The sequence below is a fragment of the Podarcis vaucheri genome, assembly GCF_965113315.1.
Source record: "Podarcis vaucheri genome assembly, chromosome: 6".
NCBI lineage: Eukaryota > Metazoa > Chordata > Lepidosauria > Squamata > Lacertidae > Podarcis > Podarcis vaucheri.
The window spans coordinates 107,454,295-107,479,371 of NC_138764.1; the positions used below are offsets into that span (position 1 = coordinate 107,454,295).

Consider the following 25,077-nt stretch of genomic DNA (forward strand, 5'->3'; position numbering starts at 1 on the left):
TCTTGGGAAAGGAAAGCTCCCAGCAAAGGCTTACAAGACCCTCCGGTCGTGGCAAAATTGGCCCAGGAGGACCCAGACTCCCTCCTTGGAAGCATCTCTCGTTAGAGGCAGAAGCAGGTGGAAGGACACAGAGAAGAGTCTGTCGGGAGCCCAGGAGGGAACAACAACCTGGCCAGGCAGAAGGGAGGTTTCTGATGCTCCTCGTTAGGGAAGGCGCAGCAAAGTCCGGGAGCCTCTACTGAAAAGGCTCCGTGCCTCCCAGGAGACAACCTCATCACAGGTAGTAGAGCCACCCCTAGCCTGGGAGAGCTTGAGGGGTCACAAAGTCTGGCGTGTGGCATTCAAAACCAATGGATGCTGCTGAGAACTGGGGTTCTGTGAACTCCACCGAGCAAACAAGCAATCCCGTTGGAAGTTTCCAAGCTGTCTCCAGGGGCAGCCCCAGGCTCAACATATGACAGCAGTCCAGATGAGAATTTCGCCTTTCTCCTTCCACAAACAAGGCAGGGGCCTCCACCCAATGCCTCCTACAGCGAGGAGCATCAGAGGCAAATAATTCCTTTGGCTTCTCTCCATTCTCCCCCTCCCCACACTCCTCCAGCAGGACCTTTCACGGGAGGGGTGAGGGCTGCTCTGTGTTCGAATCCTGCTTGTGGGTTTCCCTTGGGACCATCCGGCTGGCACTGCGGGGACAAGAGGCTGGGCTAGATGGGCCCTGGGCCTGATCCAGCAGGCTCCTCTTAGGACAAGGACCTTCTGGATGCAGAGCAGATCTTCTGCCATTTCAACGGCAGGAGATGGCAGGACCAGGGAGCTGGGGGGAAAGGGGCACGAAACTTCCAAGAAGGAGAGAGAGAGAGAGAGAGAGAGAGAGAGAGAGAGAGCGCCAAGCAGAAACACACATGCCAAGCCTGATAACATGCTCTGGTTATCTCCCGCTTGGACTACTGCAATGCGCTCTATGTGGGGCTACCTTTGAAGGTGACCCGGAACTACAACTAATCCAGAATGCGGCAGCCAGACTGGTGACTGGGAGTGGCCGCTGGGACCACATAACACCGGTTCTGAAAGATCTGCATTGGCTCCCAGTACGTTTCCGAGCACAATTCAAAGTGTTGGTGCCCAGTATACCTGGGAGCATCTCCACCCCGGACACCAGGGTCCACTTCCGATGGCCTTCTGGCGGTTCCCTCCCTGCAAGAAGTGAGGTTACAGGGAACGAGGCAGAGGGCCTTCTCAGTAGTGGCGCCCACCCTGTGGAACACCCTCCCTTCGGATGTCAAGGAAATAAACAACTATCTGACATTTGGAAGACATCTGAAAGCAGCCCTGTTTAGGGAAGTTTTTAATGTTTGATGTTTGATTGTGTTTTTAATATTCTGTTGGGAGTCGCCCAGAGTGGCTGGGGAAACCAGATGGGTGGGGTATAAATAATTTATTATTATTATTATTATTATTATTATTATTATTATTATCATCATCATCATCATCATCATCATTATTATTAGAGCCAGAGTCCTAGGGAACACCTGTGACCAGAAGGAGCCTGGAATGCCAACGCTCTCCCCAGGAAAGGGGGGGAGTCATGCTGGCAGAGCTTGGCACTCCCCAGAAAGCCATCTGTCCCTCTTGGCTGGGCTTGCTGGATCCACAGCGGAAGGTCCTGGGACTCATGACAGCACCTTCCCCCCACTCCCCCCCCCCGGCCTTGGCCAAGCAAGCAAATCGGCTCTAGGAAAGGAGGGAGGGAGATGGGCAGCCCCCCCCTGCAGGAGATTAACCAATTCCCTCTGCAATGATAATCAGGACAGGTCTTGACCCCCAGCCGCCAAATCGCCTCTCTAAGCTGGTGGAGGAAGCTTGCTGCTGCCCAAGAAGCACAGGGGGGGACCGGGGGGGCAACTCAGCAGGGAGGGCAGAGGGAAGCTGAACCCCAGATGGAAAGACGCTGCTAAGGATCCCCCACCCCAGCTCAGGACCCCCAGCGTGAGCGCACAATCCCAGCCAAGAGATTTCAGCCAAGCCCCCCCCCTCGCCCTCCGCTGCCCAGGCCTCCTTCCTTTGCAGCCCAACTCCTCCTGGTAGGAAGGATGGGGGCAGGGAGGGGGCAGTGGCAGCCCCTCCTCAAATCCTGGCCCCTGAGCCTGGGCACATTTATACCCTGCTTTTTGCTCCAAGGAGCTCAAAGTGGCACATATCACTATCTCCCCCACGCACACATTTTATCCCCACAACTTCCCTGTGAGGTAGGTTAGGCCAAGAGAAGGCAATGACAGGGCCCCCCCCCAGGGTTGAGTGGGGATTCAAACCCGGGTCTCCCCCAGTTTGGCACTCAAATCGCTGAGCCACACTGTCTTACGCAGAGTGACATGTGGAAGGGGACAGTTCGAAAGCCGTTCTTGGTGCACCCAGGACACCCCAAAATGTTGTGGGGGGGAGGAGAGGAAAGAACAAGACACGCGACCTGGGTGCGAAGGAGGCGCCCTGGAGATGGGTGCCAGTCACCCTGCTCCCCCCCCCCCATGCCCGTTCCCTGCTCAGAGATGCCAGAAGGAGCCTCTGGTGTCTGCCTCCGCAGCAGAGGAGGAGGAGGAAGAGGAAGGTCTGAGTGCTTCTGACAAGGGCCTGGGGCTCCTCCGCCGCGGAGCATGTCTGGCGTCCGCACGCAAGCCTCCCAGGACGCCCATTGCGCCGCCAAGGCACGTAGCTGCCGCTCCAAACCCTTCGCTCTGCTTTTAACTTCTGAGCCTTTTAATTTGCAGGAATCGCCTCCTTTCATGTAGGGAAAGAGCGTCTCTTCCTGCCTGTGATCTGCAATTTGGCACAGGCGCCGCCGCCTTTGATATGCCTTGTTTCCATCAGCTCCTGATCAGGCACCCCATAATTGTGAGCGATTTTCAAATAATCAGAGCCTCCGCTAATATCTCCCCCCCCCCAAAGGACCAAGCAGCTCTTTCTCTCCCCAAAAACACAGCCTGCCTTCTCTCTCTCACCCGCCCAGGGAGAGCAAAGGGGGCTCACGGACCCCTCTCCGGAAATAAGTGCCGGGGCTCAACCCTGCCCCCCCCCAGCTTCTCTCTGCAGCTCAGCTCCTGAAGCAAGGAGGGTGGGGAAGGCAGGCTGTGGGGACTCAGAGGGGCAAGGCAGGCAGTCTGGACGTCCTCAAGGACCATCTCTTCATTTACAGATTCCATCTTCCATTTCAGGAGACAGATTCTGGGGCTGATCTCAGCTGAGCCCCAAAACCATTTCACCCCCAAAGCCCAAGGGATCCTGCAAAATGCTTTGCTGCGGCAGAGCCTCTGCCACTTTACCCTCACACACACACCCCAATTACAAATTTGTTTAGTTCTTCACTTCAACCATTCAGGTGCCACTTAGTCCCAGGGGCCTCTAAGTGGTGGGCGGGAGACTTGATACAATGGAACCGAAGAAGAAATAAAATCTGGATTCTGTATAAAAGCCAATTGGAGTAAAAGGAAAACGGATTCTGGAAGTGCTGGAAGTTCAGCTGGGAGAAAGAGGCCCGTCTGACCTCCACTGGAAGGGGGAATGTTGATTATGTATCTATGTATCTACAAAAGTACTGTAAACTGGTTAATACACTTGTAATTTTAGAAATAGCATAAGAAATTTGAGGTAGAAAAATAATTTGGAGTTGAAATGATATGCAGTTGAAAAAGAAAATTAAGGAACCAGGGTAGGGGGGAGGGAAGTCACGGGATTTGGAGAATTCTGTTTCATGGATTTGATATTGCTTTTGTGTATAAATTTATGTTGTTGCTTGTTTTTTATTTTCGTTATCTTTGTTGAAAAATTATTTTTAAAAAAATTATTGAAAAAAGGAAGGGAGTGCCCAGAACTGGGCACATAGTACGTCCTGCGTTATGGCGGACACGACCTGTGCCTCTGAGCCACGAAGAGCGACTCCTCTCTTTGGGATGAAAGGGGCTGGAGGGTCGGCGAGGGATCTTGCGCCCCAGTTCCCGAGGGGCTTGAACCTGGCCAGGTAGCAAAGAGCCCAGGAAGCCGTGCGTCAGGGTGCTTCCAGTTGGGACCCTGGGTTAAAGAGCCCCCACCCACCCCGACACAGGGCCCCGATCCAGAGTCGGTCTCACCCCCTCACCCCTCAGCTATGTGACCTCTAAACCGCCTTGCAGCGCAAGGGATGCCCATGCAACAAAATCTCACAAAGTCTCGTCGGCCCCAAACGGTTTTGCTCAAATGGCCCAGCCTTGGGAGTCGCAGCTCCCAGCCCCACTCAGGAGGGCGCCAGGGGGCAAAGGCTGGCGCGGCAAGTTCAGGGGGCAAGAGAGGAACTTCCCACTCAATGTTTGGAGAAACTGCTGGACTTCAGGGATGCTTTTCAGTTGCAGCTTCCTGCAACGCAGGGGGTTGGACTAGATGACCCAGGAGGTCCCATCCGACTCGAGAGTTCTACCATTCTGACAAATCCTCAGCCCCCACCCCAAGGGAAAGGGGTCTTTCCAGGCAGCGGAAAGGAGGTCCCCTTCATGGCCTGGAGCCAGGAGCTGCAGATGGAGCGGGGGGGTAAGGGGGGAAGCCTGGGGGGTGAAGGAAGCAGGGCAAAAAGGCCCCAGAGGGGGCAGCATGGAGGAGGCAAAGAAACCCCCCAAGGGCCTTTCACAAGCAGAGGCTGGACCCTCGGAGGAGGGGGGGCACAGGACCGGAGGGCAGGCGTTTGGAAAGCCCTGAGCCCCCGGCCTGCTCCGCAGGGACCCTGGGGTGGGGGCAGTGGGTGGGGGGTTGGGGTGGCGTGCAGAGGGACTCACCGATGGGGGAGAGCTCGGCCACACTCCCGATGTAGGGCCCCCCCAGGAAGCGGGGCTCGCTGTCGTTGATGTCCTGTACCTTGATGACGAACTCCGACTCGGGCTCCAGCAGCCGGTCCGTCTGGCGGTCCCTGGCCTGGGCGCGCAGCGTGTAGAAGGTCTTCTGCTCGCGGTCCAGGCGCTCGGTGGCGTGAATGTCGCCCGTCAGCTCGTCAATCAGGAAGATGGTGCCGGCCCCCTCCCCCGAGATGGTGTACTTGATGGAGCCGTCGCCCTCATCCGAGTCCGAGTGGATCTGCGGGGAACGAGAGACGGGGAGGTTGGTGTGGGAGAGACAAGCAGGGAGGAGAGCAGGCGCCCCGAGGTCAGGCCCCACCGGCAGCATCTGGAAGGAGCCCCCTGCCGGAAACCCTGGAGAGTTACTGCTGCCAGCCAGTGTCGGGCAGCCTCTCGTGTTCCCATTCAAACCAGCCCCTTACCTAGAACCATGAGGACTAGCGGCTTCCTTTATTTTTAGGGCAAATAGCATAGCTCAGCAGTAAGCCCCTTTTCCACCCATCTCCAAGGAGGGCTGGTAGAGACCCTGCCTCTGAGGTGCCATTGCTGCCAGTCAGTGAGGCCAATGCTGAGATAGATGGACCCTGCGGCCTGCCTTGGTATATGGCAATTTCCCAGCGGCAGCAGCTCCCAATGGCCAGGCCCTTGGCTCCAGACATATGTGGGGCTGGCGTCTAGGGGGCAGCAAGGGGCAGCAGCTGAACGTGACCCTGTTGACTCCATCGCCACCTTCACCAAATGCAAAATTGCTGGAGTAACTCTGTGTCTCTTCTTTTGACTGAGAACCATCATGGTGCAGAGCTTAAGAGTGTCAGACTAGAGCCTGGGAAAGGCCTGGGTTCGAATCCCCGCTCAGCCATCAAGTTCACACAGCCTCTTGGCCTGTTGTGCGGCCAAAGGGCAGGGAGTCATGTATGCCCCCTTGGGCAACTTGGAGCAGGGCCTGGGGACCAGGATCGGATTCTGCTGGGAGGCCCTAGGCAGTGGCCAGGATCCTGCCAACCAGGAAAGAGGAGCCCCCCAGGCTTGCCCAGAGCCACTGCTGGAAACCCCACCACCTCAAGCCCATCTTTTTTCTTGGGGGGGGGCTTGGAAAGTAACTAGCAGGTACCTGAAATTGTAATGGAATTAACAAATTATGGGAAATGATATATAACAAAATGATTTTTTTAAAAAAATAACCTTTGTTTAAAAAAACCAGAAGCTTTTTTACTAGGAATTATAGGTACCGAGATTCCAAAAGATCAGAAGAAACCATTCCTGTATGCTACATCAGCTGCTCAGAAGTTGCTAGCCCAGAGATGGAAGGGAGAGACAGCCCCGACCATAGAAGAATGGCAGATCAAGCGGATGGACTCTGCCGAAATGGCAAATGAACTGGGAAGCTCAGGAACCAAGAAGACAATAAATTTTAAAAAGAATGGGAAATGTTTACAGTGGTTCCCCGCAAGACGAATGCCTCGCAAGACGGAAAACTCACTAGACGAAAGAGTTTTCCGTTTTGGAGGTGCTTCGCAAAACGAATTTCCTATGGGCTTGCTTCGCAAGACGACAATGTCTTGCGAGTTCCTGCTGGTTTTCCCCCCCTTCCCCCCTTTTTCTAAGCCGCTAAGCCGCTTATCAGCTGATCCGATCAGCAGATAAGCCGCTAAAAGCTGTTAATAGTGCTAATAGTGCTAATCCACTAATCCGTCAATGGGCTTGCTTCGCAAGACGAAAAAACCGCTAGACGAAGAGAATCACAGAACGGATTCTTTTCGTCTTGCGAGGCACCACTGTATAATGCATATACAAACTCATTGCAAACGGGTCAAAACATTAGCAGCATTCTAAATACACTTGTAATGCAATAGAAACGACAGATAATTTAGGAAGATGAAAAATTGGGGAAAGTATTGATATGCAGCTGAAAACAGAATTAAGAGGAACCATGGATGCAATGGGGAGAAGGCAGGAGATTCAAAGTAATCTCGATATGTGAATTTGTATCATATTTTGATGTAATTCTTTTTCTTTTCTGTTCTTTTTCTTTCTTTTCTTTCTTTCTTTTGGAAAATCCAATTTAAAAAAATTACTTAAAAAAGGAAAGAGACTAGCAGGAGCCTTCCCCCCCCCCAACTCCACCTCAAACACAGGTTTGGGGTCCCGGTTGCAGGATTATCTGGGGTCCCCTCTGCCTCCAGCCCTTTTCCCGGCTGCTTTATAAGGCTCCTAATGAGCTTGGAGGCTGGACGAGCTTGTCTGACTTTGCTCCCTGACGGAATTTCTTCTGACACTCGGCTTTAGTGCAGTGACAGCCGGGACCCCAGGCTCTGGGGCCACCTCAGAGGTTCTCCGGAAAGGCTGGGGGGTCCCAGGGAAGGTGGGGAGGGGCCTTTTCCTTGGCGAGGAGTGAAAAGGAATGAGGAGCAGATCCGTGCGCAATGTGGAAGAAGGGGTGATGCTCAGGTGCCGACGAATCTCTGTGCCCCCCCTTCCAACATGGTCACTGTGGCCTAGAAAGGGGGCCCTGCAGCCAGCAGGAGGGCCCCCCACACACTCCAAGAGGGGCCCCTTACTCAGGGGGCAGCGGTGAAGGGGCTCTGCCTGCCAGAGATGCCACGCTTGGGGACTTCTCCACAAAGCAGCTCACCTGTCCAGTTTTGCCTGCACTGGCCGGCAGCAGCTCTGCTAAGAACTTGAGAAGAGCCTTCTGGATCAGGCCAATGGGCCGTCTGGCCCAGCCCCCTGCTCTCACAGCGGCCGGACAGTTTTGGAAACTGCAAGCAGGATTCGGGCCCCAGAGCGACTCTCCCCTCCTGCGGTTTCCAGCGACTGGGATTCAGAAGGAGGGCTGCCGAGCGGAGCCAGCCTGGCCAGGAGCCCCCACAGTCCTCTCCTCCCCCCTGAATTTCCCTGGTTCTCTTTTAAAGCCTTCCGAGTCGGTGGCCATCGCTGCCGCCTCCTGCGGGAGCAAGTGCCACAGTTTTAACTATGCTCTTTTCTTTGTTCCCTCCCGAATCTTCCAAAGCCCCCCTCCTCCTCCATACCTGCTACCGAAGATCAAACAAGCAGACAAACAGGGATGAATCACTTGTCCCTTTTTTTGTAGCTGCCTTTCAGCAAACAGCCCCAGGGCAGGGTTTAAAAAAAATGACATTTTTTTGAAGCGCCATGCACAATTAAATTCTTTAAATAAAAACCACAAAAAGCAACTAATTCTCCAAAGAGCAAAAGAGCAGCACAGGCGAGCCAGGCGAGAGACAGTTTGGGATCAAAACCGAAGCCTTCCGCATGCCAAACACCCGACCTGCCTTCTCCCTGAGCCCCAGGGCTGGGCACCTGTCTCTGCCCCAGCCTGGCCCTGATCAGCCGCGAGGGAGCCAGAGTTTCAGAGCAAGCAAAGAACAAATGTCAAGTTTCAAGAGGGCAGGGAGCCCCTTTCCCTATTCCAGTTGAGATCAGTGGATGAGGACCCCCACATTCAGGGGGGCAGCTCAGGGGGTGGCCCTTTGCGGAAGCTGGAGCCAGGCTGGGGGGTGGGCTGGGGGAGGTCTTGGCTCAGAGCTCTTCCCCCCGTCCTGCGGAAGGGATCTCTGCCACCCGGGAGCGAAAGGGTCCCCGCATCTCCCCTCGGCCCCAGAGTGCCTGGAATCTGGGCCAGATGTCCGGAGATAATTTTATGGGTGGCATTAAACTGAGTTATGAGGTTTTTACAATCCAGCCACTTATGAGAAATCTATTAACGGTAACTGGACGGGCAGAGCCCAGCGCGGTGGCGCACGGCAGAGGCGTTAATTGGGACCATCCATAACGGGCCGGGCCCCCGGAAAGGCCTCGCCAGACGCCTTCATTTACTCCCCAACATTTTTTGCTGAGAATCAGCAAAGTTGCCAGAGAAGGGAGACGTCCATTAATCGGCTAATGAAATATGAAAATGTTTATGGCCCACTCAATCTTCCAAACTGCAGTTCCATAATCCACCTCCAGACACAGACGCGGCTCCGCAGCCATCAGGGATGGCAGACCTGCCACGTTTTACGAGGCCCTCGTTAGATTTGTCTCGTTAGGGGCAGTTTATGTTTCTATTTACCTCGCTGGCGAGGGGAAACCAGCCTCAGGGCCAAACTCTTTGGAGAGGATCCCCAGAATGACCTCAGAGACACCCACACCCACGGCAGGCGGCAACCTGCGCCCGGTTGCCTGGCAAAGATGGCAGCCGAGGGGCATGGGGAACAGGCAGCCACCAGGCGAGGAACTGCGCTGCCCACCCCCTGCCTCAAATCAGGCAGGCAGGGAGCTCAGCCTCGGGGGGGGGACGACCTCCCTGCATTCCCACCTCCCTGACCTTTCCACCGCCTGTTTTTTGTCTCTGCAGAGAGCAGATCCCTGCCGCCACTTTCCCAAGCCTGCAGAAAGGGGTCGCTTGGAGCTCCCAGCAGCGTCCGTCTCCCCCCCCCCCCCAGCTTGTGACAGGAGGGGGGGCTCTTCAAGTCAGTTTGCAGACGAAATAAATGTGGAGGTGCAAGCAGACGTTGACTCTACAAGGTCAACTCTGTGCCAACTGTGCAATGGACTTGCCAGAGGCGCCCCCCCCCCCAGGACTGAGCTCCCCAGGAGGAATCTGTCTTCTGGGCAGAAGCTGGGGGTCAGCTGCTGTGTCAGCCCTGAAGCCTCTTCCTCCTTTCACACATGGGGGGGGGCTAACAAGGATGTCAGCAGACACCCACGGAGGGGATTTTTAAAAAGAATCGCTCCAAAGTAAAGCAGATGGTCCACCTGAAGAATGGGGGGGGGGGAGTGGGGAGAAGTTTGCCCATTTGGGGGGGAGCAAAGGTGACCCTACTGCCACCCCCTCCCCATCTTTGGCTCCCAGGTCCACCTGTAGCCAGCTCCGGGCAAGGGGGGGCACTGAGTGGAAGGGCAGAGGAATCCAGCCGCCAGCCCTGGGAAAGGGGCTTGAAGAGGGTTTTGGAAAACAGACAAAAGCCTTTCATCTCCTCCGTCTGTTAAAAAGGGAAATTGTTTCCTTGCCCTAAAGGGCCAGAAATCTGGGATTTTACGAGGCCATTAATTACCTCCTACTAATTAAATCAAAATTAAATGTGAGCAGAGGTGCATTTTCCTTATTAAAACGATTAAACAGAAAGCACAGATACACAAATAAAAAACGACTCTGGGATGGTGGAAGAAAGGAAATCAAATAAGAACTCGCCCTTAATGAAGGCGCTTCTGGTGTTTGCTCCAACTCATAAAGCCCAAGTTCATCAATTTCCTTTAAATATTAGCAACTTAATTAAATCTGTTTTTTCCCCTTTAATCCCCTCCTCTATCTAAAATAGATCTGTCCACAGGCACAAGTTTGTAACTCATGCTGACCCCATAATTCTATTTTTTATTATTTAAAAAAACCACGGAAATCCACATCAAACTGACAGGGGCCTCAGGGGAAATTACACTTCAGAAAAAGGATTAGCTCAAGTACCCAGATTTTATGAAAATGTTATTGGTCCTGACTGGCGCGTCTGGGCGAGGGGCGGGCGGGCGAGCGGGCAGGAGGCGCAGGGAGAGCCAGGGCAGAGAAGCAGGAGGTGGCGCTGGCAGAGACGCCGTGCCAAGGGGCACGGGCTAAGGGGCAGTGCCCGATGGCTATGCCCACCGGGCCAGGAGGCACCAGGGCCCAGGCGCTCCCTCCGAGGGAGAAGCCGCTTCTCTGCACAGCCAGCCTGCCGTTTCCTTGGCGCTGGCAGCCGCTGTGGCAAGCAGTGTGCAAAGGGGCTGTAAAATGGGTTAGTTTTAGGTTCCCAGAGTTCATTTTGGAAAGGAGGCTGTTGCTAGGCTACCTCTGGAATTCGCCAAGGCCTGATGCTTCGAGTCGCTCCCCAGGGGAGCCGTGAATTAACTGGAACGGCGGCATCAGCAGCGTGGGGGGGGGCAGGAGAGAGCGTCCTGCCGGGGGAGGCGAGGCAAGGAGGCACCGATCCAAACTTAATGCCCAGGCATATCCCAGCCAACTTTCCAGGTCAGCTCAGAGGACCCACAGCAGGAGGAGGGAGAGGCAGCCTTAGAAGGGTTTCATGCTGCCCACGTGCATTCGGCTGTTTGACAGTGGATCCATCTCCCGGGGGGGGGGCAGGGGGGCGGGCTCTCCTTCCTTGGAGACTTTTAAGCAGAGGCTGGAGAGCCATCTGTCAGGGACCTTCTAGTTGAGATCCCTGCCTTGTAGGGGGTGGACTAGAGGACCCTTGGTGGCCCCTTCCCACTCTCCCATTTATGATTCTGAGCAGCCCCATGTTCCCAGTCCCCTCCCTCTTTCCCGAGCAGGCGGCCCCTGCCCCCCGCCCCCCACGACCCGGCTGCCTTTACCTTCCCCACGTACAGTGGTTCCGTGCCGGTGTACTCTTCCACCACGAAGAACTGGTTCCAGACCCAGCCTCTCTTCACGCGCCCGCTGCCCGGCAGCCCCCCATCCCCGGACTCTTCTGGGCTGGAGCCCCCAGGCTCCATGTGCATGCTCACGACCCTCGCAGGGCAGCAGCCCAGGCCCCACAGAAGCAGAAGCAGCAGCAGCAGCAGCAGCGGTCGGATCCAGAAGGAGTCTCGGGAAGCCATCACCACAGAGCCCTGGCAGCTAAGAGGCAGGAGGTGGGCATCCTCTGGAGAGGGAGGGGGCAGCCACAGGCTGTGGGTCAGCCGTCCGTGGGGGGCAGCAGTCTCGGCATCCTCGGGAAGACAGCGGGCGAGGATCACATGCCTGCACCAGTCCCAGCAGCCCCCCTCCCTCCTGGCAGGATCCGCTGTCCAGGACCAGGGGAGTCAGGCATTAGGACAATGTGAGGATGGGGCCTGCCCCATGCTGGGCGCAGCACCCACACAAGGGGCCTCTCCTGGTGCAGAAGGGACCCTCTGGGGCTGGCCCAATCCTGCTCCTCCTGAAGTCTGTGTGCACACAGGCGCCTCTCTCTGGCTCCGCTCGCCCTAGGGGAGTCTAGCGAAGAACCAGCTGCCTGCTTCGTGAGCACCCAGGGGGGGCCCAGCAGCTCAGTTTCCAAAACGGTCCTCAGGCACCAACTCGCTGGGAGCACCCGGCGTGGTCAGGTGGTGGCTGGTGCACGGTGGATCAGGACGAAGGATCTGGCAGGTCCCGTTTCCGCCAAGGCGTCGTGGCTCCAGATCCTGCCATTGGGGTCCATCCCAAGCAGCAGCCGCTGGCAATGCCCTCTGTCCTCTGCCGGGTCAGAGAGGCTGGCAGGCGAGGGTGGCGTCCATCCCCAGGGACCTGGGAGAGAGAAAAAGGGGTGGTGAGTGAGGGGCTCGTGGGGGCGACTCTGCCCTTCCCCCCTCCAGGGCAGCTCCCCCCAGGTGATGGGTGGGGGTGCTGCTTGCAAGCAGGATTGTGCCCTTGCCTGCCTCAGTTCCCCCCCCACACACACACACCGGCCAGGTATGGGAGCCACCTGTCCTGCAATGACTCCCGAGACCCTCCGAAGGCACAACCCCCTCCTCACATTGCCAGGCGGGTGAGTAAGTGAAACCGGGACCTGCAGTCCCAGAAGTGGGGGCCCTGCAGGGACCCGTCAGGCCGCAAGGTTTCAATTGCATGCCCAACTGAAGCCAAGTCCACAAACGTCCAGCTGTCCGGCTGTCAGTTGTGGTCTGATGGCCACAGAAGTCCCTCGGGAGACTCTGGGGGAACGGACAAAGGAGACCCCCCACACACACCGCCATGCCAGGATCGAGGGCCACCATGCCATTTGAACAGGATGCCTGTAAGACCCGCCAGCAGCCAGAGGGCGACCCACAGGTTGGCCGTGGGGCAGGACAACATGAGGAATCTGTGCAAGGCTCTGGAATCCTGCCTGCCTGCCCCTTATCCTTTGCATCCCTGAAGGAAGCAGCCCGCAGCCTCACTTCTTAAAAATAAAATAAAACCAGGGAATTCTCCTCTCTCCAGACACTGCTACCCGAGGCAGCCAAGCGCTCCCTGCAGCCCCACACATGCGCAACTGTCTCATGCCACCAGCGGCACACCCCACAGCACACGAAATATTCCCTCCATAATGGGTTTGGGCAGCCTTTATGGGGGCTTGTCAGTTGCGAGAGGCCCCTGGGAATCGAGAGGGAGAGAGGAACACACCGTGACACACACACACACACACACACACACAGCAATTCATTTATTTTAGTTCATAAAATTTACGCACCACCTGGTTTTTTTTGAAACAAAACAAAACCTTGAAGAGGTTTACAAAAAGATAAAAGAAGAAACTCAAGCAAATTTTGCAGCCACGCTTTAATAAAACACACAGCAGTTAGAACAGGTTAAAGTTCACATCTGCTTTTGAAGCAAGAACATTTCATCTGGCCCCAAAGAGAAGAAGAAAGGCGGCGACTTGAATGCGCTGTCAACAGGCAGGGAGTTCCCAGGTGAAGCTGCTGCCACAGCCGAGTTCTTCCAAAGGCAGAGCAGGGCTTCCATGGCCCCCGGGGCAGTGCCAGCCCCACCACCTCCCCGTGGCACAGCTTAGCACCACCGCCATCCTCGCTTATCTGCACGCCCCCTTTCCTCAGTTATAACCACACTGAAGGCGGCTCACGACATGAAATGATTCCCATTCCTGCACAACCACAACAAAAGGAGTCATAAGCACTCAGTAAAAACATATCTGAACAAAATAATCCCCATTTATGTCATCATAACACCTAAAGATAAGATTCAAAAAAATAATATCAATAACTGCAAAACTAACAACTCCAAAATTAAACCTTAATTTCAACAACAAAATCCCTTAAACAAATACCCCAAAGGGACTGCAGGAAGCTTCTGCCCCCCACCCCCACAAAGGGGGCTGCTTGGAAGCCCCTTTGTTCCAGCCCAGGAGTGCAACTATGGCCGAAATATTGGGAAATTTTGGAACAAGAGGGAGATAGACTGAAATTGCAGAGTTTTGAGAAATTAAAAAACAAAGTGCGAGACTGGCTTCATTATTATCAGATAATGGAGGTATATAATTTGGACAAGAAAATTGGCTTCCAGGTGGAAAAATCAAAATTAGAAACAGAATTGCTAGAACCCAAAACTAAGATTTTGTCAAAAATGTGTAACTTGCTGTTGAAATGGAATACACAGGATGAAATGGTGAAATCTGCTATGATTAAATGGGCACAAGATGTCGGACACAACATAATGATGGCTGACTGGGAACAGTTATGGACCACAGGTATGAAGTTTACAGCATGTAATGCCTTAAGAGAGAATATTATGAAAATGATATACAGGTGGTACATGACCCCAGTCAAGCTTGCAAAAATCTACCATTTGCCCGATAAAAATGTTGGAAATGTAAGGAAACTGAAGGTACATTCTTTCACCTTTGGTGGACGTGCCCAAGAATTAAGGCTTTCTGGGAGATGATTTATAATGAACTGAAAAGGGTATTTAAATATACCTTTCTGAAGAAACCAGAGGCCTTTCTCCTGGGCATAGTCGGCCAATCGGTGTTAAAGAAGGACAGAATTTTCTTTATGTATGCTACAACAGCAGCAAGAATATTTATTGCAAAGTATTGGAAGACACAAGATTTACCCACCCTGGAAGAATGGCAGATGAAGGGGATGGACTACATGGAATTGGCGGAAATGACTGGCAGAATCTGAGACCAGGGAGAAGAGTCGGTGGAAGAAGATTGGAAGAAATTCAAAGACTATTTACAGAAATTTTGCAAAATTAATGAATGTTAGAATGATGTCAGAATGAAGTTAAGTGGTTTAAGCAGCAATGTTTTAAAGGTGTATGAAAAATGGATTATTAACAGGTGAGAACTCAAAGTTATAATATATTAAGTTAAAGGATTAAGGTAAAAACAAAGAGGGAAAGAAATTGCTGAATTAACTAACTGAATTGGAATACAAAAAAGGGAGGTGTGAGGAGGTCAGGGAAGTAAGGATATGAATATATGATATGGAAAGATTGATGTGTTTTCTTTTTAAATGTTTTTTATCTTTTTGGAACATTAATGGCGCGAATTCCCCAGAAAAACGCAAAAGGATTTTCCATATATTAAAGAAAGAGAATTTGGACATAATTTGCTTGCAAGAAACTCATGTGACCAGGTTACACAGGAAGGTGTTAACAAATAAAAGATTAGGCCAAGAATTTATTTCATCAGATAGAGTTAAGAAGAGAGGCGTGGTGATTTACGCCAAAGAGAATCTATCACCAAAATTTTTGTTTAAAGATGAACAAGGAAGAATCCTGGCTATTGAAATTCTGACCCAAGGAGAAAAAGTTTTGATATTAGGAATCTATGCACCAAACGAGGGGAAATCAGAATTTTATAAGAAGCTGCATGAGACATTACTGGACTATCTGGACTACTCCAACATCATTATGATGGGAGATATGAATGGGGTCGTCTCTACTTTGATGGATAAGTCACAGAATCAGAATTTGACTAAAGACGGAAGACTACCAAAAACTTTCTTTGAACTAACTGACAATATGGACCTAATTGATTTATGGAGGACGAGAAACCCCCTAGGTAAAGAAGGAACCTTTTTTTCTGAGGCCCACCTGTCATGGACAAGAATCGACCAAATTTGGGCAACTAGAGGGCTGGCACCTAAGACTACAAAAATAGAAATCTGCCCAAAGACTTGCTCCGACCATAACGCTTTGAAAATGGAAATGAGATTTACTACTGCCGACTCCTTCAGATGGAAAATGAATGACAACCTGTTAAGAGATCAAGAGATCGTAAAGAAGGCCCAAAAAACTCTAAAGGACTATTTTGAAATCAACTTGAATACCTCGGTGGAAAAAAGAATTATCTGGGACGCAAGTAAAGCTGTTATGAGAGGGTTTCTGATACAACAGAATACAATCAAGAAAAAACTTTGGAATAGTAAAAAAGATAAGATATTGGAGAAGATAAGTGATGGAGAGAAAAAATTAAGAGTGAATCCAAAATCAAAAGAGACTTTAAGAGAAATCAAATTTCACCAGTCACAATATGCGAAATTGATTAACCAAGAAGTGGAATGGAAAATCAAACAAATGAAACAAAGATCTTTTGAATCTGCGAACAAATGTGGGAAACTGCTCGCTTGGCAGTTGAAAAAGAGACAAAAATTAAACTACGTTACCAACTTAGAAGTTGAAGGGAAAAACTTTCAGAAACCGGGAGAAATTAGAAAGTGTTTCCAGAAATATTTTAAAAAATTGTACACACAAGAACCCGAGGAGGCAACCGAGATAGAACAATTTTTGAAAGATAATGGCCTACCAAAATTATCTCAAGAGAAGAGATCAATCTTGAATTGTAAAATAACACAACAGGAAATCGAGGATGCCATTCAGAATATGCAATTAGGCAAATCTCCGGGCCCCGATGGACTTACCTCCAAATACTACAGGACTTTAAAAGACTATTTGATGCAACCATTAATGGAGGTTTGCAACCAGATTATGGGGGGAGGGAGGGCACCAGATACGTGGAAAGAAGCATTCATCACATTGATACCTAAAGTGGAAACTGAAAAGACTCAACTTAAGAACTATCGCCCCATCTCACTCCTAAATGTGGATTACAAAATATTTGCGGATGTCTTGGCTAACAGATTTAAAAAGGTATTAAATGCAGTAATCCATAAGGACCAAGCAGGCTTTCTCCCAGGTAGACATTTGTATGATAATACTAGGAACATTATCGATATTTTGGAACTTTTACAAACAAATATTAACACCAAAGCGGTGTTAATTTTTATTGACGCGGAGAAGGCCTTTGACAACATCTCTTGGAAATTTATGAAGAAAAACTTGGAAGGGATGGGAGTGGGAAGGGGGTTTGAGAATGGAATAGAGGCAATCTATTCTGAACAAAAAGCTAAGTTGATAGTGAACAATGTGGTGACAGAAGAACTTCATATTGAAAAAGGAACACGCCAGGGGTGCCCCCTATCCCCTCTGTTGTTTATTTCAGTCCTGGAGGTTTTGCTGAAAATGATAAGGGAGGATCGGCAGGTACAAGGAATACGGGTCGGAGCGAAACAATATAAACTGAAAGCATTTGCAGATGACTTAGTTTTAACATTACAGGAGCCAGAATCTAGCACAAAAAGAGTTTTGGAATTGATTCAGAAATTTGGTCGGGTGGCGGGTTTTAAGTTGAATAAACAAAAGACTAAGGTGTTAGGGAAAAACTTGACGGTTACTGAAACAGAGGGGTTTCAGAGGGAAACAGAACTAAACATTGTTAAAAAAGTGAAATACCTGGGGGTCAATCTGTCCTCCAAGAACTTGAATTTATTTAAAGACAATTATGAAAAATGTTGGTCAGAAGTTAAAAAAGATCTAGAAATCTGGTCAAGATTGAAACTATCCTTGTTAGGCCGAATTGCAGCTATAAAAATGAACGTTTTGCCAAAAATGTTGTTTTTGTTTCAGGCTTTGCAGATCGTGGACAGAGTGGATTGTTTTGGAAAGTGGCAGAAGGATATTTCTAAATTTGTCTGGCAGGGCAAAAAGCCCCGAATAAAGTTTAAAATATTAACTGATGCAAAGGAGAGAGGGGGGTTTGCCCTGCCGGACTTAAGGTTATATTATGAAGCTGCGGCCTTCTGCTGGATGAAAGATTGGATTTTATTGGAAAATACTGATGTCCTAGATCTGGAAGGCTTTAACAATTCGTTAGGTTGGCATGCGTATTTGTGGTATGACAAGGGGAAAACACATGGAATGTTTAAAAACCATATTGTCAGAAAAGCAATATTTATGGTCTGGAAAAAATACAAAGACTTATTGGAAAGTAAAACTCCGAGGTGGATTTCACCAATAGAGGCCAAAGCTCGGAAAACATCCAATATGGAGGCATATTGGCCGAAATATTGGGAAATAATAGAAAACATTGGAGGTAATTGGAGGTTGCAGAGTTTTGAAAAATTAAAGGATAAGGTGCAAAATTGGTTACATTATGCCCAAATTAATGAGGTTTTTAAGCAAGACAAAAAAATAGGATTCCAGGTGGAAAAATCGAAACTTGAGACAGAGTTGCTAGAACCAAAGATCAAGGTAATTTCGAGAATGTACAACTTGCTGCTTAAATGGAACACTCAGGATGAAATAGTTAAAACAGCCATGATAAAATGGGCTCAAGACATTGGTTACAATATCATGTCAGAAGACTGGGAAAAGTTATGGACCACCGGTATGAAGTTTACGGCATGTAATGCCTTGAAAGAAAACATTATGAAAATGGTATACAGGTGGTACATGACCCCAGTCAAACTCGCTAAGATATACCATTTGTCTGATAATAAATGTTGGAAATGTAAGGAGGCTGAAGGGACATTCTTTCACCTCTGGTGGACGTGCCCAAGATTGAAGGCCTTTTGGGAAATGATCTATAATGAGTTAAAGAAGGTGTTTAAGTACACCTTTCCCAAGAAACCAGAGGCCTTCCTTCTGGGCATTGTCGGCCAGAAGGTGTTAAAAAAGGATAGAACTTTCTTTATGTATGCTACAACTGCAGCAAGAATTCTTATCGCTAAGTATTGGAAGACCCAAGATTTGCCCACACTGGAGGAGTGGCAGACGCAACTGATGAACTACATGGAACTGGCTGAGATGACTGCAAGAATCCGGGACCTGGGAGAAGAGGCAATGGAGGAGGATTGGAAAAAATTCAAAGACTATTTGCAAAAGTATTATAAGTTGTATGAAACATAAGATGTCGTATGATTTAGAACGTTAGCCCCAGCAATGAAGTTTAATTATTTAGGAAATTGTTAACATTCGGGAAAGAACCAAAGTTTAAATGGGTTAAATGATATCAGGTTATATTTTTAGAGTAAACGGAGAACAAGAGATTTAAACTTAAATTGCAATTGAAAATATAAAGAAAAACACGAAATAAGGGTATAATTTGCTGATGACTTTATTATCAAGAATGCACTATGCGGGAGACGTGGGGAAGTCCAATGGAAATTTGAAATAAGTTATTGAAATGGATGTTATTTTCTGTTCTTTTTTCTTTTCTTTTCTTTTATTCTGTCTTTTCTTATTTGTAATTTGGAAAAATGTAATAAAAATTATTATAAAAAAATAATAAATGTTTTTTATCTTTTTCCACGATTTTGTACTTTTTTCTTTTCTTTTTATTTGTTTTTTCTTCAAATTTTTTTATTTATGCAATTTTTTTTCCTTTGAAAACTTAATAAATATCATTTTTTTAAAAAAAGACTCAGTGGACCTGACGGCGGCAGCGGCAGCAGCAGCTTCCCCAAGAGGCCTCTGCAGCTGCCTGCCTGGGCTGGCACTCTTGCTCTCTTGCACAGGGCAGGTGGCAGGCACAAAGCGCCAGGGCCGCTCGCCCAGGACCAACCACACACCTCCCTGCCAGAAAGCACACCCTGGCTGAGGAGGGAGGAAAGTGAGGCCGCAGAGAAAGGCAGCGGACTCTGAACGGCAGCAGCAGCAGCCTAGCCAAAGTCACAGGCAGAGTCCGCAAGAAATACATTTTTAGAAAAGGAATCCAGGAAATTATTGGCTGGTTAACTTTGACTTCTATTCTAGGAAAACAGGCGGAAAGATTGACTAAACACATACCGTAATTGCCAAGCCTGTGGAAGAACAAGCTTTGCTGAAGAAAAACCAGCATGGCTTCTGCAAGGATAAGTCCAACACCAGGCAGTTTATTATATCAAAGCACAAAAATAGATAACATAGCTACAAAAAAAACCCAACTCCCCCCCCAAAAAAAACCATACAGTTTTAAGGACCAAAGATTGTTCAATTAGCCAAAGGTCTGGGAAAAGAGGAGCATTTTTGCCTGGTGCCTAAAGATATGTAATGAGCCTCCCTGGGAAGAGCGTTCCACATGGAGGAGCCACCACAAAAAAGGCCATTCTTGCGTTGCCACCCTCCAGACTTCACAGGGGGGGGGGAGGAACACAAAGAAGGTCCTCAGAGGATGATGGCAGGATCCAGGTCTCTTCGTCTAGGGAGAGGCAGTCCTTGAGGTTTCACAAGTCAAAACCAAGACTTTGAATTGGGCCCAATAGCTCATCGGCAGGCCGTGCAGTTGGGCTATAAAGCCCCAAAAACCTTAAGGCTGAGATCTAGGAAGCACAACCTCATTCCCAGGAACCTGCCCCTCATCCGGAAGATGGTGGGATGAGATGGGGGGGCTTCTTGGTGGCAGAGCCCCAGTTACCGATCTCTCCCTCCCACAAGAGGGGACAGACTGGCTCCCGTCTTGCTGTTTTACTCTGTATTCTTAAGCAGTTTTTAATTTTTTTGTATCAAGGTTTATTGATATTGCAAATATCACAATCTTCCCAAATGTAGACTTGAGATCTGAAGAGCATGGAGAGATGAGGACACAGCTGTCCTTGGAACCACCCACCCCTTGGCCAGCTCAGGTCAGCAAGAGCTCCCCTGGCTTCTCCCCCTCCTCCACTCCCCCCCCCCGGGACTTGGAGGAAGAGAGAGACCGGGGGGGGGGGTCTGAAGGGGCCCAGGAGGCCACGTGCCAAAGGTAGAGGGCTCTGCAGGTGTGATTGGTGCCCAGTGCGCATCTGGTTGGCACCCCTGGGAATGCCACCTTGGGCTCTGAGATGGAAGAGGGGCAAAGGCAGGAAGGTAAGAAAACAAGCCGACAGAGTGACTCGCAGGGGGTCCCGCTTCCCTGGCAGGTGAGTTCCCACGGCTCCCTCTCCTTCCCAGGCCCCCACTCTCCACCCCCCACCCCCCCGACACCCGTGACTTGGGCCAGTTTGGCAGACAAGGATTTTTGTTTGTTTGTTCCAAGGAATTTCTGTTGTGCGTTGCCCACTGCTTTCCCTCTCAGCTTGGGGACTCCTTTTGTGTAGAGGGATGCATAAATTGAATAAACCTAATCTGTGTCTCTCATCGGCAGCCCACTCTCCACGGCTGGCGCTCTCCGTGGCCAGGATTACGTGGGCCGCTCTGGCGGGTCCCCCCCCTCTCTCTCTCAGCAGCCTGTTGCTCTCCCCCTCCCAACACATCCCCCTCCCCAATTGCCAAGGGAACCTGGGTGGAGGGAAGAGAGAGGCGCCCCCAAAACGTAGCCAGGCAGAGCAGGCAAGGGGGGGGGAGAGAGACTCCTGGCCCAGCACACCCTGTTCTCTGCACCCCCCCCCATGGGAAGGAGCAGGGTGCCAGCCACAGAGGGCTCTGCCCCCCAACGTGCAGGGGGGCTCAGTCCAAGGCAAGCGCCCCATGGAGCTAGGAGGCGGGTGGGCAGGCGGGCAGCCCCCTCTCTTCACGGATAAGACAGGCGCACAAACACCCATCATCACAACAACAGGCTGCCTCCCGCCGTGTCCCCCACCCACACGTGGAGGGCCAGGCAACGGTTGCTGTGGGAACGCCAACCTGCCTCCAGAATCCTTTCTCCCCCCCCCTCCCGGCTGCCTTTTGTGCTCAGCCATCTCCTCCGTAAAGTGACCCTGCCAGCAGGGTGGGGGTGGGCTGCTCCCCCTCTCTCCTCGCACCCCCCACCCCACTCCAAAGAGGGCAGAGGCTCTCCGCGTCCAGGCCCCCGCCCAGCAGCTGGCAGCCAAAGCGCCAAGGCACTCCTGGGCCCGGCAGGTGAGAGGGAGGGGCTCCATGCACTCCACAGCGCCAGCCCCCCCCCAGCACGTGCTCCCCCCTCCCTCCCTCCCTCCCTCCCTCCCTCCCTCCTCCTCCTCCCGCTCTGCTCTCGTCAGTGTGTGTTTGGCAGAGCTGTACTGTACATCATGTTGACAGTAGAAATTACATCCTGAGCTTATGTTTTACACTCTGCCCTGTCAGAACTCACCGCAGCCCAGTGATCAGGACAAATTGAATAGCATCCCGTCCGTGTCAATATTTATTTCATTTCACAAATGCGGCGGCCGGCATTCGGAGGGGAGACACCACCTGCTCATCTGGCGCGCGGGAAGGGGGGGCACACCAGAGGGATGCTGGGAAGCCTGCGCTGGCAGGGCCCGGCAGGATAGGGGGCAGCCACGGAGGCCCCTAGACACTCACACACAGAGAGAGAACACAAATGACCTTTGGGCACCTGGGGAGGCTGCGGGCAAGGAATGCCAACACAGCCCCTCCCCTGGCCCTGCATTGAAGGGCATCTCCTCCTTGCCCAGGAGACTCCCTCAGCCTCTGCCAACCCCACACGCTCCCCACAAGAACATGAGGAGAGCCTGCCGGATGACGCCAAGGGCCCACCCAGCCCAGCGTCCTCTTCTCACAGGGGCCAAGCAGAGGCCTCCTAGGGAAGCCCAAACACAAGATCTGAGCGCAGGAGCCCTCTCTCCTCCTGAGGTTTCCCGAAGAACATGAAAGGAGGCTGCTGGATGAGGCCCCCCCCAGCCCCCCCTCCTGTTCTCAGAGTGGCCCACCAGACACCCACTATGGGAAACCTGCAAGAGGGACCTGAGCGCAAGAGAAACTCTCCCCTCCTGCAGTTTCCTGCAATTCAGAAGCACGGCTGCCTCCAGAGCAGAGCCAGTAGCTCTCGCTAGCCCCCCCCCTCCTGGATTTGCCAGCCGAGACCTCAGGAGGGACCCTGCCTGCCACTCTCGATGTTTCTCCGGCCCCTGCGGAAGAAGTGTGGCTTCCCCCAGACTCTGTTTTCCTCCAGTGCATTAGTGCGGGATCACAGCACTCCATCCCACTTAATGCCTCAGCAAGACCACCTGCCCGGCATCTCATCTCGGGGAGGCGGCCCGGCACACAGATCTCGCCGCGATGGGCCAAGGAGCCGGCATTATTCCAGCGGCAAATTCCTCTCTCAGATTGTCAACAGCGCAGCAAATTGCAGTGCCATGTAACTGTGTCTCCTCTCCTTAAACAAGATTCAATTCCACTTAACTCTCCCCTTCCTCGGGGAGGGCGGGGGGGGGACAGGACACGCAGGCCGGAATTCATTTCCCGGGATCTGCTAGGCAGGCGCCGGCGCAGTTACCAAGGCAAGGTCCTTGGGAAACTTTATTATCACTTGCCACCTCAAAGCACCTGCGCAGGCAGCAAGGCGGACGCTTCCGCTGGGGTGGAATTCAATTTCTCCCCTGCCTCTTGCGAGGAGACGGAGCCACAAATGCTACAAACATCACAAACACAGCCGGGGAGCAGGGAGGCCAGCGGAGGAAAGGGGCCGTGAACCCAGATCCTCAGAGCAGCAGCTACTGAAGGGGCCAAACTGAAAGGAGCTGGCGAAACCTCTGGCAAGGACCGGGGGGGGGAATTAGCTCCTTCATAGAATAGCAGTTGGAAGGGACCCCCGGGGTCATCCAGTCCAGCCCCCTGGATTGCAGCAACTGCAGCTCAAGAACCCCTAGCAGGTGCCACCTGGCCTCTGCTTAAAATCCTCCTTCGAAATGCAACCTGGCACATTCCCTGCCCCCCCCCACTCCAGAGCAGGTAAGGAACTGCTCGTCTACTGCCCAATCTTGCTGGGCAAGCCACCCACCCCCCAAAATAACACCCCCAACTATAGATGTGGGGAGCTAAGCCTGGCTGTGGCCTCCTGCCAGGGGCTGGGCTCAAAATAACAACGTCTGCCTAGGAGGCAGCGGGCAAAGGGGTGTTTCCATGAGGTGGACCCCGGCCTGCCTCTCAGAAGAGAGCCTGGAAGGGGTGCAGAAGAGGAAGACCCAGGGCCTGGAATCCACGCCTGATGAGGAATGGTTGAGGGAGGTGGGAAAGAGGAGACAGAGAGGCGACAGGGAGCCACATTCAGACATAACAGGGCTGCCGCAGAGAGGATGGAGCAAGCTGGTTTCCTCCTGCTCCAGAAGGGAGGACCCAAGCCAATGGTCTCAAGTGACGAGAAAGGAGATTCTGTAGAGTCTCCTTCCTTGGAGCCTGTTAAGCAGAGGTTGGGTGGCCATCTGTCTTGGATGCTTTAGAGGAGATTCCTGAATGGCAGGGGTTGGACTAGATGACCCCTGGGGATCCCTTTCAGCTCTAGGATTCAGCAAGTCCAACCCTCTGACATGACTTGCCAGCCGGAGGATTGAGTGCCAAACATGGCCGAGGGGAGGCAGAGGGACTCACTCCTCCCCGACCCCCCTCCCTCCCTTATTACTGCCTCCCCCCAAAAGTCTTTGTCCAGGGACCAGGCGGAAGCAGCAAAGAACAAAGACCCCTCCGCTAATCGCATGGAAACTGCAGTTTTAATAATAAAAGGGACCAAAAAAGCCCATTGTACTTATTAAAAGTGTAATCTCTCCTGTCCTTGAAGTAAATCTCCAGCTTCCTTTCTCCGGCTCCTTGGAATTATTTTCTCGGCAGGGGGCCTCCTCCTCCTCCTCCAAAGCTTTTCTCCTCAGCTGGGTTGGAACAGACCAAGAGGTGGGATAAAGCCCCTTCCAAGGAGCCCCCCCCCACCTGGTCCCACTGCTTCTCCTTGCTGAAAGATGCCAAGCCAGAGGAGCCAGAGTCCGTCCTCCCTCCCTCCTTGCCAGGCAAGTTGCCTTAATGCGAAGTAATTATCGGGGCTTTGATGGCCCCCAAGTAAGGAAGCAGGGGAGGAGGGTGCCCCCCCCCCGTAGCTGGGGAGGAGACCCCTCCTGGTCACAGGGGGAGAAGAAGCAGGAGGTGTTTGTTAAAACCCTCACACAGCCACTGTTTGGGGAACGTATTTCCAACTCACAATATTTCTTTTTCAGATCTTCTTTGGTCCGAGTTTCAAAGAAATTTTTAATTGCAAAAGAAAATCTCGGTGTCTCCCTGGGGGGAAAAGAGCTTTTAGAGCCAGAACCGTCTCGCTCGGCAATAATTCTTCTCCAAATAGGGAATTTTCATGCTTCAGCTACACGGATACAATGCTTTAATTGGCCTTTAAAGACATAAACTTGGGCAGGAGGCAGAGGAGAGAGGAGAGGCACCTGTACACTCTTTGTCCTACGAAGTGGGAGAAACTTTCCAGGAAGGAGGGGGGACTTTAAACTGGGCAAAGGGGGCACCTCAGGATGGGGGGGGCAAATGCAGATCTCCCCCGGCTTCTTGGTCTGGCCCTCAACACTCTCCCCCGGCCACACCTGCCCTGGCCTGCCAGGAAGGGGCCTGCAAACCACAAAGAGAGAATCCTAGAACTGAAAGGGGTCCCTGCAAGTGGCCCCCCAACCTCTGCTTTGAAGCCTTCAAGAGGGGAGAGTCCACCACCTTCCGATGGAGCCCATTCCCCAGCCGAAGAGCTCTTGCCCTCAGAAAGCCCTTCCTGAGGTTCAGTCAGAATCTCCT

At 51.8% G+C, this 25,077-nt stretch overlaps 2 protein-coding genes across 8 annotated transcripts in view; one reads left to right on the plus strand and one right to left on the minus strand.

Annotated features, from left to right (window-relative positions):
- The window catches only part of SNRPB (small nuclear ribonucleoprotein polypeptides B and B1), a 260,152-nt gene that overhangs the window by 150,990 nt on the left and 84,085 nt on the right, over positions 1–25,077 (plus strand). The window lies entirely within an intron of this gene.
- CDH22 (cadherin 22) overlaps positions 1–25,077 on the minus strand; it is a 96,882-nt gene that overhangs the window by 50,685 nt on the left and 21,120 nt on the right. For 4 of the 6 annotated variants that reach the window (XM_082225965.1, XM_082225962.1, XM_082225964.1 and 1 more), the window contains exons 2-3: positions 11,196–12,108; positions 4,794–5,088 (exon numbers count right to left, since the gene is read on the minus strand). In XM_082225965.1, the coding sequence (XP_082082091.1) occupies positions 4,794–5,088; positions 11,196–11,441 (541 nt within the window). In that variant the 5' untranslated portion in view covers positions 11,442–12,108. Of the gene's footprint in view, positions 1–4,793; positions 5,089–11,195; positions 12,109–25,077 lie in introns of those variants that run through there. The other 2 variants (XM_082225966.1, XM_082225967.1) reach the window with 2 other exon arrangements.